The 14,470-nt window shown below is 41.7% G+C and overlaps 1 protein-coding gene across 19 annotated transcripts in view; it reads left to right on the forward strand.

Moving 5' to 3' along the window:
* Positions 1-14,470, forward strand: part of CELF2 (CUGBP Elav-like family member 2) — a 672,363-nt gene that overhangs the window by 601,100 nt on the left and 56,793 nt on the right. For 12 of the 19 annotated variants that reach the window (XM_061638323.1, XM_061638322.1, XM_061638327.1 and 9 more), the window contains 3 exons: positions 5,058-5,216; positions 10,664-10,747; positions 10,864-10,927. In XM_061638323.1, coding sequence (XP_061494307.1) covers positions 5,058-5,216; positions 10,664-10,747; positions 10,864-10,927 — 307 coding nt within the window. The remainder of the gene's footprint in view (positions 1-5,057; positions 5,217-10,663; positions 10,748-10,863; positions 10,928-14,470) is intronic. The other 7 variants (XM_061638326.1, XM_061638328.1, XM_061638330.1 and 4 more) reach the window with 1 other exon arrangement.

Genomic DNA, 14,470 nt, shown 5'->3' on the forward strand with positions numbered 1-14,470 from the left:
CTCTGAAAGAGCAGGTCCATAGCTTAAGGGTATTCCTTGGTTCATCTTTGTCAGTAGAGGCCCAAGTATCCTCTGTGGCTAGGAGTGCCTTTTACCAGCTTTGTCTGGTTCATCAGCTATGTCCATTCCTGGAGAGGGATAGCCTGACCATTATAGTCCATGCATTGATAATCTTGAAGCTGGATGACTGCAATGCGCTCTATGTGGTGCTGCCCTTGGCCCTGGTTCAGAAGTTTCAGCTGGTGCAAAATGTGGCATCCAGATTGCTGATGGAGACACATGGCCAGCAACATATGACACCACACTTAAAACATCTGCAGTAGCTGCCCATCTACTTCTGAGCCAGGTTCAAGGTCCTTGTATTAATTTACAAAGCCCTGAACAACTTAGGTCCAGGGTACTTTAGGGGCCGCTTATATCGCAGCTTGATCACTGAAATCATCTACAGGAGTGGCGCTAGTTGTCCCTTGAGTTGGCAAGGCTCATTTACCATCGACACAAAATCAAGTCTTCAGTGTCATTGGCTCCTTTCTCTGGAATATTCTGCCAAAAATGATTCAGCTGTCTCCTTCTCTTTTAACCTTTAAACACCTACTGAAAACCTTTCTGTTCTGCCAGGCTTATGCAGGCAGTTAAGAAGATTTCTCTTTGTAGTAGTTGGCCTTGTTTTTACTATATTTTTAATGGTTTTTATTTGTTGTAAACCTCTTTGATGTTTTTTGAAATGAAATAGCGGTATACAAATATGTTTATAAATAAATAAATATATAAAATTAGCCACACTCTTGGGAACTTACTTTTGAGACTGTATTTACAATCTGCTTAGAAATATATGATTATTCTGAGATTACCAATGTAAGTTTATCTATTTAATTAATGCCTTTCTTATATTTGATAATCTTCAAGTCCCATAACTTCACTGATCTCAGTGGAAGCCATTTGTATGAGCAGGTATACCAAATCATGTCCCATACAAGTACTTGATCGGGTAATTGCTATCATGTGGTAGGCTGTTAAACTGGGTTTCAGACAGGTAGATATGGTGATGGAGACTATCATCAGCATTGAAGCTGACCTTGCCATCAACCCTGGAATGTAAGTAGGTGACAGTTCAGCTCAGCCATGTTTTATATAGCAAAAACACACACACAAAAATCTCTCCCTTGCAGAGCAATGTCACTAGGCAAGTCTCCATGTCATGTTCTGGCCAGGTTCTGTGAATTTTCCCCAGCTTGCTATTAACCATAAGGGTCTTCAATCAAGCCCATCTCTGGGCATTCTAGGGATGAAACCAGCCAGACATACAAAGAGTGACGTGCAGCAGCTCCTTGAAATGAAGTGCGGGGGGGGGGAGTCCACGCTTGATGCGGAAGCACTGAAACAGGAAAGTTGAATGAGCCCTTAAGGGCTGTCACTGAGAAGCAAGGAAAGACTTAATCTCTACTGCCCCAGAGGGGAGGTCTATCGCTAACAGGCATAAGTAACAGGAGGGTTGGTTCCAGTTGCCCATTAAAAGAAGCTTCTTGACTGTAACAGTAGTTGGCTAATGACAGCAATTACGTAATGGGGTGGTGGGCTGTCCCTCACTGGAAGTCTTCAAGCAGAGACTGGACAACCATCAGTTGTGGGGGGGGGATGCTGGACTCCGTGCATTGAGCCAGAGGTTAGATAACATCTCTTACAAGGCTCCTTCCCACCCCATGCTTCAAGGGGTGACATTCCAAGGGTAGTACAGTAATGCATGATTACACTCCTTTGCACATTACCTGAGAAGCAGGAGTCAAGGAAACATGGCTCACTTTCCTGCTGCTTCCTATAACATGCAAAGCTGCCTCAGTTGCACTCATACAGCATACCAAATCCTGCCAGCCATAGATATGGGCATCTCATGCTAACCCATGCAGCACATGTTTGTGCAGAGATGAGCATGCAATCCAAAGTGGAGGATAGAGCATTACCAATGTACAAGGTTCTGGTGCATTACTACAAGGCCATCAAGCATGTATCAGTGCTGATAAGGGGTTTTCCAGTTAGTACACCCCAAGATTTGCATCAAGGCTGGAGCAAACCTGGCCCAAGCATAATGTGAATATGGGGGATCACGTTTTATGTGGCTATTTTAAAAGACTGAGTGTGTTCTTATGTATTGCATCTGTGTCTGAAGATAGTCTTTAAAGCAATGTTGAAGTATGTCATTAATTTTCGTTTTGCTTTCTTACTATCTTCAGACATGGGTGTGACTCCTGAGAGTATACCAATGTCTTCAGAAAGAAACATCAGGAGCATCTTTTGGAATACTGCTGAAAGGAAAAGTACAAAAGCTGGATTTGAGAGAGAGAGAGAGAGAGAGAGAGACCATAGAATAACTAAATGGGGAAATGCCTGCTCATCTTAAGATGGTGAATAGGATGGGGAAAAGGAAGTGTATATTGGTTTAGGCCAATATACTCTTATGTTTATATACTGTTATGTTTCCCACTCCTTGGTTATTAATATCAATGCTATTATGGTAAAGAGTTGACTTTCAATAGCTAATATTAAATCTGGACACTCAACCAGAAACTATAATACCCCTGGGCAATTTGATTTCATGTTTAATGCAAAGAGAATTCTTTTCAAATGGAAGATTATATATTATACAATCAGGTTTCAATTGAAATAGTTATTTTCAATTGAAACGTTATTTTCTGCCCCTGATTTCATTATTTTCACTTCTTCAGCACACACCATTGTGACATATTTTTCAGTGCAAGTGCAAAATCCAGAATGATGACCATGAAAATGTTGTGAGGAACTAGTGTTCCCTCAAATTAATGGCTTCTTAGATTGCTATTTAAACCCCTATGCTCTGTACCCACTTTTTTAAAAAAGAAAGCTGCAAACAGCATCTCATTTTAACCTCATAGATAGACAGACAGACAGACAGATAGATGAGGTTATGCTCAAGCACTGCATTAGATAGAAGCACTAATTTTCTTGTTTATCATGGAACAAATTAGTTATGACAATAACAATTCTTTTCTCATACGAAGTCACTTTGATATGTACGATTTCAATCTTTGTGATGTTTGTTCTCTTCAAATTCTGCCCTGATGAAATATGAAGCAGACAGAGGGGGGGGAATTATAGATTCATAAAATGCTGCAATATTGTTTTATACAATTTACTGCCAGTTAAGCATTCATAAATACAATATTGGCTGTCATGTGAAGCTCAGAGCTGCAAGATTGTACTCTGGATGTGCTATCCCATATTCCTGTCCTTGAAATTTGTTTCTGTTTCTTTTGAAAAGAGATTTTAAGAATTTCATTCATGTGTGTATTGGGAGCATGCAGTTAGCAGCTTGCATCTCCTACAAAATCAGAATCCAGAAACAGAATCCAAACTTGCCATATTGCCTATTCTGTCCTGTAAAGGGGGGGGGGGGACAGCCTCAATTTTTATAGAGCCAACATTTAACATATTTTTGAATTAATGTTTAAACTATTTTGAGGAAGCAACAATGATGCCTTGATGACTCATCTGTAATCTTTACAGGCCATTCTTCCATCAGTTCTATTTTTTTCTGTCTAATTTTTACTTGTCCTCCCCACCCCCAAAATAGAAAGATGTTTCCTTACACTTAATTAAGCAAGTGTAGGGCTTGGAGAGTAAATCCATTGAAATGAATGAACCTAAGTTAGTCCTGCCTATTAACTTCAATGAGTCTACTCTCACTAGGACTAGCACTAAATACCACCCATAATGCTATTGTTCTGGAGTGCAATTTAGAGCCATTAAAAACAATGGATGTTTCAGCAATGAACTGTGATGTGGTTTGCACCCCGAAGCAATCAATTTCTCAGCTTCATCATTTGAAAGCCAGCATATCACTGGGACTTTTCTGCACCAGCTAGATTATCATCACAGTTTCATCTCATAATTTTTTATTGTTAGGGGAAAAAACTGATTATTGTTCTGCTGTGTATCTCTTTAGAGAAAAGCATGCGTTGTTTATTAATTTATTTATTTTGATGGCAAAAAGAAAAGAAAGAACTTCTGTAGATTGATCTGTTGCTCAGTCGTAAGGTTTACTTGAAAATAGGTTCAAGTGGGACTTACACACTAGTAAGTGTGTTTAGGATTGCAACTTTAGACTTGCAAAAGAAACCACTCATTTAAATACAACTGCTTCAAAATTTTGTGTAGCACTCAAAAGAAAAGGATGAGGAATTTCAATCTTTATCATCTTTGGGACAGTTCAAATGTAACACTAAACCATGACTTAACATTATATGAGCAATCACATGTTATGTTAACATTTTCAGAACAATTATGTGCTTGAGTTTCATGCTTCCACAGTCCTCCCTCTCTTATACTCCTCTGATGTGTACCAGAGGATGGGATTAGGAGCATCTGCTTCTGGTTTTAAACCAGCCAGAGTTCCCTGTTACATCTGAACTTGGATGGGCAGGTTAGGCTAAACCACAAGTTTAGACTGGAGTTTAGGCCCTCCAGATTTTCCTGGACTACAACTCTCTTCATTCCTGACCATTGGCCGTGCAGGTTGGGCCACAGGCTCCCCACTTCTGCTCTGAATTAAGATTAGTAAGCAAGCTAAAGTCATAAACCATGGTTTGATCCAGCTAGGGTATGAATAAACTAGAGCGACGCCCCCCCTCCTGAGTTCAGATGTAACAAAGAATCTACAACTCTGATCTTTCTTTCTCTCTCTCTTCAAAACCAATGATATATAACAGAACTAGCCTTTCCTTAAAACAGAGGAAGATGAATGCTAACTTTAAAAAGCATTTTTAATGTTCTATCTAGAAGTATATTAAAGAGTGTTCTATTGAGGACAGGGAATAGTAACATCATGTACTAGGAATCATTCTCTCTTTCGCTGCCAAGCTGCATAGAAGCCCAAACATTTGCACACCTTTACATGAGTCATATGATCAATTAAATTAAATTAATACAAGTCATCTCAAGATGGTCGGGGAGGGACTCCTCAGGAAAAGACTCATGTAAATGTATGCTAGAATGATTTTTCCCCCCACCAATCTGTCCAATCGCAGGGCTGTTCTTCACCAATAGTCGTGAAGTTTGCTGATACCCAAAAGGACAAGGAGCAGAGACGTTTACAACAGCAGTTGGCACAACAAATGCAACAGCTCAACACTGCCACCTGGGGGAATCTCACAGGTCTTGGAGGACTTACGCCACAGTACCTGGCTGTAAGTAATCATCAAATTTGATTACAAGCACTTTCAAAGCAAACTTGCCATACTTAGCAGAATATGTTTTAAGCAGAGCAGGGAATATATATTTCATTAAACTGTCATGCAAATTGACAGTACTGTGTTAAAGATGCAATTGAGTATAAGGCAAGGACTGAAATGAAATTTGGGGAAATGATCCACAGTCATTTTCTCAAATTTACATAGTTACATTTCACAATCTGAATATCAAATATTGATGCTTAAATGAAGTTCCGAGTGAATGATCAGTTTTCTGAGGCATGGTGTGTCCAGGCGCACAGATATGTATGTGTCAATGGCAGACAGCAGATCTAATTGATATCTGCACTATTTCAATGGTAAAAATGTTGTGGCTTCACTGTGCTTTCCACTGTTTTGTTTTGTTTTGTTTCAAATGCTCAGTTCTGTGTATGTCTCTCCTTTAATCCAGTCAGTTTTTTTAAAAAGCAACCAAAAACCACATACCTGAAAGCTGAATATGAGCCTTTCAGAGAAATTGAAAGATGTCTGATTAATTATAATTATATTAATTATATTCTCAATTCTGGCTAGGTTATGGAATCTATTTGAAAGCCTGTACATTTCACACATTCCCATTTTATTCTTCCATTCTGAAATGTTCCCTCTGTAAATGGCTATCACACAAGCATTCTGTAAGCTAACATCACAATCCTATACAACTCTCTATTCCAGCCTTTCCCAACCAGTGTGCCTCCAGATGTTGTTGGACCACAACTCCCATCAGCCTCAGCCAGCATTGCCAATGGTCAGGAAAGATGGGGATTGTGGTCCAACAACATCTGGAGGCACACTGGTTGGGAAAGGCTGGTCTATTCAGACGTAAGTTCCGTTGAATTCAGTGAGGTTTACTCCTAAAATCTTGCAGCGTAAGACTGCAATTCTCTGCACTTTCACCTGGAAAGTGAACTCAGTGGTGTTTACTTTTGAGTAGACATGTGTCTAATTGCACTATTCATTATGTTTGGTTTACTCTGCAAGGTCCACTTTGCATTACAGAAGAAGAGCAATAATTATCAGAAGTTTCCTTGCATTTTGTAAGGAAAATGGAAAAGAGAAATCTCTTTGAAAAATGATTGGAGGGAAATTGCTCATTTTCTCTAATGTAGAGATATGAAGTGTGATGCATTTGGAGGGGGTTCACTTTAATGTATTTGAAGGAGGAGATTCACTCCTCAGTGAAACTCATTTTTTTACCACGTGTATATGCAGTTAGCCAATCCTTGCTCCCCTGTTCTTGTACACATGGTTCGAAGCAGGCATATGTCACACACTTAGGTGAAAGCATAAAACATTTCAGGTGCACACTTTAAAATTAGAGTTAAAAAAGTAATGTGAGAAGAGAGAAAGTGTCCAAGTTTTGAAGCATTTTGCCAAAGCTATAAAAGATGAAAAAGCTGCCACTCTTCATTGGCCTGGCCAGTCTGATCAGGCCGTATTTCTCTCTCTCTTCTATACAGATTGACTACACAGGTTTCTTTTGCATGCAGCTGAATGGGTCTGTGTGTGCATGCAAAGCAAACTTCAGCCCCATGTTGGCTGCATTGGGTGTGCCTCTAAATCCCTGGCATCTGTGTTTAAAAAGATCTCAGGTAGCGGGGCTGGAAAAGGCCTCTGCTAAAGACTATAGACTAGACAACCACTGCCACTCAGAGCAGGCAATACCTGGCAGGATAGATCAACAATTTATCTTAGGACAGAACAGCTAATACAGGGAGCATCTGCTTTGCACTCAAAAGGTCCTAGATTCAGTCACCAGCAGCATCTTCGGGTAGAGCTGGGAATGTCCCCTGTCTGACAGCCTAGGACAGCCTTTCCCAACTAGTGGGCCACCAGATGTTGTTGGACCACAACTCCCATCAGCCTCAGCCAGCATTGCCAATGGTCAGGAAAGATGGGAATTGTGGTCCAACGACATCTGGTGGCCCACTAGTTGGGAAAGGCTGTCCTAGGAGATCCACTGCCAATCAGTGTAGACAGTACTACGCTCAATTGATCAATTGGTCCATTGCTGTTTGCTTGCAAGAGGAGCTGACCTCCTCCCAGATGTTTTAAAATTATTTTCCACCATCTAGATTCCAAAAATCAAAAGTAAGTCTAGCTAAGCGAAAAATAGCTGAGGAAGAAGGAATCTGTAAGGGAGAATCAGAGGCATGGGAGAGTCTAAGCACCCCTCCCCTCCTACCCATTGAGCCTCCCTGTCTGGGCCCCCACCCCTAAACTTCCATTATCTGAAGACTTCAACTTCAGTGTTTGCTAAGATAATATCTAGCTCAGTGCTCAGTCTATGCTAGCTATTTACTTCATTATTTATATTACATGTTTATAAACGTAGTATGGGCTTGCAAATATAGACATATTCAGTGGAGCTCTCAGCAATTCAAGAAAAATAATTATCCAAATCTCGATTATCTAAATGTACACAGTGACTCTCCTCTCTCCCCCCATTCCCTGCATCGAATCTGGATAAAATAGGCTTTATTGCATAAATATATTGTGAATGCAGAACCACCAGCACAAATGAATGACATCATATGCATTCATTTAACATATATACTTTATATTAAATAATTGGATATGGATTGATAAAGAGATTCTTTGTACACTTTGTTATCCTGTGAGTTGGTTCAGATTTAACATTTCCCATCATCCAAACCATGATTTGGAAGGTCAGGAATAAGTTCCCTTGACCATTTCCCTTCAATGTGCTCAGCTGAATGAGCAACTCTGGTTCAATCAAACCATGGTTTGTCATGACATTAAACTTGCAAACTGTGGTTTGTGCAAGCCTTGGTGGTTTGAAAGTTCAGAAGTGTTACATCAGAATCATCCCTGCAAGTCATTCTAAATAAAAGCCAGCTTTTCAAAGAGAGTTGACTTTGATATTTACTGTATAACAGGACAGGACTATATCAGCCATGATGTCATAAAGTCAAGGTAGTATTGAATAAAAACACATTTCTACACTATGTATGGTAATCCATAGCCTATGCTAAGAGGAGCTGTATGCTATGCTCTTTATACAATATGCAGATTTGCATATATTCCTTGCTTTGTATAATTTGTTCTGAGGTTTCAGGAGAGACAAAGAGCTATACAAAACACTGGACCTCCCATACCCGTCCACTGGAATTTGCTCAGCCATCCCTTTACCTTCTCAGATTTAACTAGGCATTGCCCATAGCCTGGAATGGACCCAAACTAAGTTAGTTGAACTTAGTTCTAACTAAAATCAAAGGTACAAGTTACTTACTGCTTAAATCCCATTGATTTTGATGGGAACTAACTTCAGATAACTTAGGGTTGCGTCCAGTGCTAATCCTACTCAGAGCAGACCAATTTATTTTAATGGCCATGATGAATTTAGGTTTATTAATTTCAGTGGGTCTCCTTTGAGTAGAATGTAGGACACAATAATTAGTCTGGATGCAATCCATTTTAATCCTATTCTCACAATATTAAGGATTAGAAACTTGCTTCAATAATAATAATAATAATAATAATAATATTTTTTAAAAGTGCAAGCATGCAATATTCATAGGCCTGTGTGAAGTTAAGACTGCAGCCCCTCTCAAAATGGATTGGCCTATTGCTGAATTCCTATAAAATCCTCCTTTCCCCAAGTTCAGATCTTGGCCAATGTTCCTTTGTTATGTCGATACAGGCAGCTGTAGTTCCAGTAAAGATGATGCAAAATGCAGTATCTTTATATGGGATCATCTTTTCATTGTTTGAAGAGGCAACTTCCTGATGAAGAATTTTATGTACAGTAATACCTCAGTTTCTGGACATTACTTCTTTAACAGGAACTTTGGTACCAGAGGTAGGAATAACATGGAAAGAATAGGGGTAAGTTCCTACATCTGCTCATAGATGGTGGGAGCATCTTCAACAGGGGCTTTAAAGAGTGCCTACCTGGCACCCACCCCCTCCCCTCCTCTGAATCATATTGGATCCTTCCCTCCCCAGCAAGAGATCTCTTTAATGCAAAGCAAACACACCGCGGGTGCTTGTCACTTTCACTCTAGCAAAGCAAAGGCACAGGCTTATCAGTTTATTGATAGCAGAGCAAAGGCACAGGCTAGTCAATTTCACCTTAAAGCAAAGGCACAGGCTTGAAAGTTTATCCATAGCAAAGCAAAGCAAAGCTGGTCAGTTTCAGCTTTAAAAAAACCCTTGAAAGGAGCTTCCTTCCTGGAAGATTGGTTAACTGAGGTATTACTATACCCCTATTCACACATTACTCATGTGTATTGCATTTCTGTGGTGACTATAGAGTGTTGATGCATTTTCAATCCCTCCACATCTCAACTACTTTCTGAGATAAATGTATGTTGCACGTGGTTATCTCCAGAGAAATCCCTGCACGTGTTCACCTTTGCACATGCAGTTGCTCTGCATGGTGGAGACTTCTGAGACTTGTGTGTAGGGATTTCTCAACAGAGAAGCATAGGCGACACACAGTTATTGCAGAAGGAGCTGCAATGTCAGGGGCGCTTAAAGCATGTCCCCGCTCCTCAGTTGCCATGGGAATGCCCCACTTGAGAGCAATGCATGAATCGGGTTTAGATATAGTTCAACATTCCAAAATAACACCTAGTGAAAGATGTTGCCTTCCCTCACTTTGTATGACTTTTCACTTACAAACGGAGCAGTATCTATATCCCTGGGGGGGGGGGGGGGTTTGGGGGGAAGATTCTGCTCACCATGATGAATAGAACACAACCAGGCAGAATATAATGTGCAGTGGGAATCACAGGGTAGGGGTGTCTAGATCTGTGTGTATCTGTGGCTAGAACTTGTTTTGCACATGCCTGAGTATCACTTGATTTCCTTATACTGGATGGAGGGCAACTGGATGTGTGAACTGTCTCCATGTAAATGTTCTATTTGCGATGTTATGTGTCCAGTGGACCATTCACACATGCAAATAGCCACCTGATGTTGTAGCCATCAGGTAGTGCACATGCATATGTGAGCTTAGCCTTCTGTGTGGCTCTTTTGGTGCGCCTGGTGAATGCAGCTGTTTTGGGGGAAAAGGGCTGCACTACTTTCAGAAGTACCCAAACACAGTTCTTCAGGATAAAGTCCTTGGGCCCTTTGATTAAGCATCCCTCCCCTCCCCAGCATGTTGGAATATGCAAAGTTGTGCGCTCTCACCTGAACATACACTACAGACATACACCAAAGAAATAAGCCTCTGTTTTAAGTGGGGAGGTGGAAAATAGGCTGTGATTGACGGAGATGAGTTATAGTAACTGCTAGACTGCAGAGGGCAATGATTAGTCACGCTACGTCGGGCTGAAATAGATTTAACACCTGGCTGTTAAAAAGAGTAAATTGATTAATTGTTTTAAAGCAGCAATGTTATTGAGTTTCCCCAGTGTCTGTGTGTTTCTTAATAGAGATTAGACATTAATATGGATTTACAGCATCGACTCTGGGGACCTTCATTCCAACACCAGGCAGAAGCAAGAGACTGTATAAATGTAAAGGAAACTATAAGTATCCCAAATTTAATTTGATTCAGATAATTTTGCTTTAATCTTTAACTTGTTGCGTTATTAACCTCATTAATGTTGTTGCTGTTGTTGTTTATTTGCAGCTTCTGCAGCAAGCAACCTCCTCCAGTAACTTGGGTGCCTTCAGTGGCATTCAGCAAATGGCTGGTGAGTTGTAGTTTGTTGCTCATCTATTTCCTCCTCTTCTTTTGTTCCTTCTTTGTTGTTGAGCTCTGTCCTCACAGGATTTTAAAGATGTCCAGCCATTTAAGGCTTCTTCCAGGCAGGTGTTTATTGTTGCATTGGCGCTGCTCATCTGTGCAAGTTTTTATTGTTGGATCCGTGCAAGTTTTTCCACCATGTTCACATAATGTCATTGGCATCAAAATGCCAGTCCCTGTTCCCTCCTCTCCAAGAGCCTTGCTGAATCAGGCCCAAGGTTCATCTACTCCAGCATCCTGCTTCCTAAAGTGTGGTGTAGTGGTCAGGGTGTTGGACCAGGACCTGGGGGACCAGGGTTCAAATCCCCACTCACCCACAAAGCTCATTGGGTGACTGGGCCAGTCATTGTCTCTCCAGCCTAAACTATCTCATAGGGTTGTTGTGAGGATAACATGGGGAAGAGGGGAACTATGCATGCTACTTTGAGCTGCTTGGAGGAAAATTAATGTAATGTAATATTAAATGTAATCATGACATAATAAGTGGCCAACCAGGCTGCTTTATGAAGTCTGTAAGCAAAAGCTGAAGATAGTTGTCCGCTCTGTTATTAAATCTCTTCCCTCACCAACTGCATCTATATGGTACATTGGGTGAAAGCCAACAGTGTCCATCCACCCATGGAACATGCATCACTGATGAAACAGATTTCCCTTCCTTATGCAGCCCCCTGTGCACCTCAGAATCTGGTGGGTTGGGTGGCCCATTGGTGCTGAATTGGAGGGGTGGAGGAGAGGAAGGGGAGGCCCTGCTGACTCTTGCATAATGTTGGATGTCATTAGCTGCCTCTAATCTTGGAGCTTCCACATATCCACTGGCACCACTACCCCTGTTTTTACACACACACACACACACACACACACACAGAGAGAGGGGGGAGAGGGGGAGAGGGAGAGAGGGGGAGAGAGAGAGAGAGGGGGAGAGAGGGGGGGGGAGAGAGAGAGAGAGAGGGGGAGAGAGAGAGAGAGAGGGGGAGAGGCAATGCTCCAGAGAGTCAGGGACCCCATCTTTGATTCCAAAGAGTGACTGTGGGTCCCACATAGGCACTCTGAAAACTGAAGAGGTTAGGCACAAGTGTTTGGCATTTGGTTTCAGCAGCAGCTAGCCCACTCCCTACAACGTTCTTGTAAAGGAAAAGTGAAGATGCGGGGTTGTTGTCGCTGCCTCGAGGGAGAGGGAGAGAGACAGAGAGCTTCCAGTGTGGAAGAGTAGAGAGTGATCAGGCAGGCAGGTGGCAGCAACTAGCAGGGAAGAGAAAGAAGGGAGGTCGTTCAAAATCATTTTTCAACAGTTCTTACAGAGCTCGTCGGGCACACTGGCTCCAACTGTCCAGGCAGCAGAAAGTAAACAAATAGGTCCACCAATGAAAGAAAAAGGGATTCTTCATTCTCTTCCCAATGCCTGGATGATAAGCAGCAGCGGGGAGCAAGCAACCAGGACAGCATGGGGAGTATGAGAAAGGTGTGCCCCTCCCCCAAAGGCATCTTGCCCAGGGCTTCCCCAAATCTGGCAACACCATTGCTGTGCTAATTAACAGACAATAATATACTTATCCTCCCCAACAGAGCCATGTAAACTAGTAAGCCACTTGTTGCATGACTTCAGTGGGAGAAGTTCCATGGCAAGATTCTCCTGACTCGGTAGTACTGACAAATCTCAGAAGATATTGCCTGGATCCAAAGAATGGTGTTAAGCAGGCCCAAAGGCTTAGACTTTCTCCATGGATTGTCCTTTCTTTCCTTCTTTGAACAGCAGACCCACCAGGCCATATTACAAGATGTTCTGGAAACACCCCACTGTGTCAAAAGGGGTTTGGCTGCCGGAACCCAGTGCTGTAACGTAATTACTCCAAATTACACAACTCCTAAGGAAGCCTCCAAAAGTCCTAATAAGATTATCGACATTCCTCAGCAGGGCTTGTCATTCATCATTGGCGATCACTCATGGCCGAGTAAGATTGTCTTCCAAGATAAGGTCTTTGACAGTGGGTCCATAAGTAACTGTGGAGGCCAATTCTGGATCCACACAGCCTCCCACAGTGAGGACACAGGTTTCCAGATGGATTTGTTTGGAAGATGCTTGTGCGTGTATTTGTTTTATGTGGGGAGATCGGCGCACAACGATCAACACACAATCTTGACAGAAAAAGGCTTTGATCCAGTGGCATGGGATACCACGACGATCACAACTGGCATCACAACATCACAACTGATGCTATGCAACTTTTGTGCTTCCTTGTCCAAAGAGTGGCTCTGAAGAGTGCATCTCCTCCCAAATGGCCCTCCTTGGCAGGGTCATCTCTCTTGTGGGCCAAATTTCTGACCCATCTCTCTGTTCCTCTTTGTCATTGCAGTACCCTTGGTTTTCATCCCTGTGTTTTCTGATTTGCCAGCCTTTTTCTGACAGCTCCTCGTTTGGCAGGCGCAACAAATGGCGAAGGAGTCTTTGTTCAACTGTTCTTCTGCGACGGGTTCTTTCCCGTACGTTAGTCTTGCCTGGCAGTGAATGATTTTTCATAAGAGTGTGTTAGAGAGATGAGGAGGCGGAGGAGGAGAAGGAAGAAGGTTTCTTTTCCAGTTTATGATGAGTTTTTACTGTTTTGTTCTCTATGGTTTATTTCTATGTACGCCTCTCAGAAATGCGAATGATTAAGAGGTATATAAATGCATTAAATAATTTATTTATTATTAACACTGGAGGCTGCCTTACGGTGAGTCAGACTAGCAGTCCATCTTGCTCAGTATTCTCTACTTTGAGTAGCAGCAGCTCTCCAGGGTTTGAGGCAGGAGTTTCTCCCAGTCCTACCTGGAGATTCCAAAGACTGAACCTGGGATCTTCTACATGCATGCGCTCTACCATGGGAGAGTATACATGGGCAGAAAAGCAGGAAGGTCAGTATTGAAGGAAACTTTTCAGGAATTGGCATGAAACAGAAGAATTCAAGCTGTGCATGCAGTTTGCTAGAGGCTCACTCTGAACCAAGAATCAAGCCCCATAACCTGTGAAGATAATGTATAAGAACATGTGCAGAGTGCTTTGTTGCCTGCAACATTGCCAGTAATCATGACCAGCTTTAATGTTGGAATTATCGGGTAAGGATTCTTAAAGCCCAGTCACAGGCATGTTTACTCTGAACTAGGTATGCGGGGGGGGGGGCATTTGATACAATTCACATTTAAAGCCGACTCTATCAAATTTGCACTTTCTGAAACAGTATGAGAACCGAAACACAGCCAGCCTTTGAAATTCACTTATTGGAATTTTGCAGTGCAGTTCTCCATCCAACCTATGTTTACCAAAAAAAAATATTTATTTATTATTTGATTTATATCCTGCCCTTCCTCCCAGCAGGAGCCCAGGGCAGCAATATATTAAAAAATGCATATATTAGGGGGGAGTGTGCATAAAAAAGAAAATATAAGTGAAAATAACATACAAAATGCATTATATTAGGAGAAATCGCTTGCAAAAAATGTGTTCATTAGTCAAAAC

This window comes from Rhineura floridana, chromosome 8 (assembly GCF_030035675.1).
Source record: "Rhineura floridana isolate rRhiFlo1 chromosome 8, rRhiFlo1.hap2, whole genome shotgun sequence".
Taxonomy (NCBI): domain Eukaryota; kingdom Metazoa; phylum Chordata; class Lepidosauria; order Squamata; family Rhineuridae; genus Rhineura; species Rhineura floridana.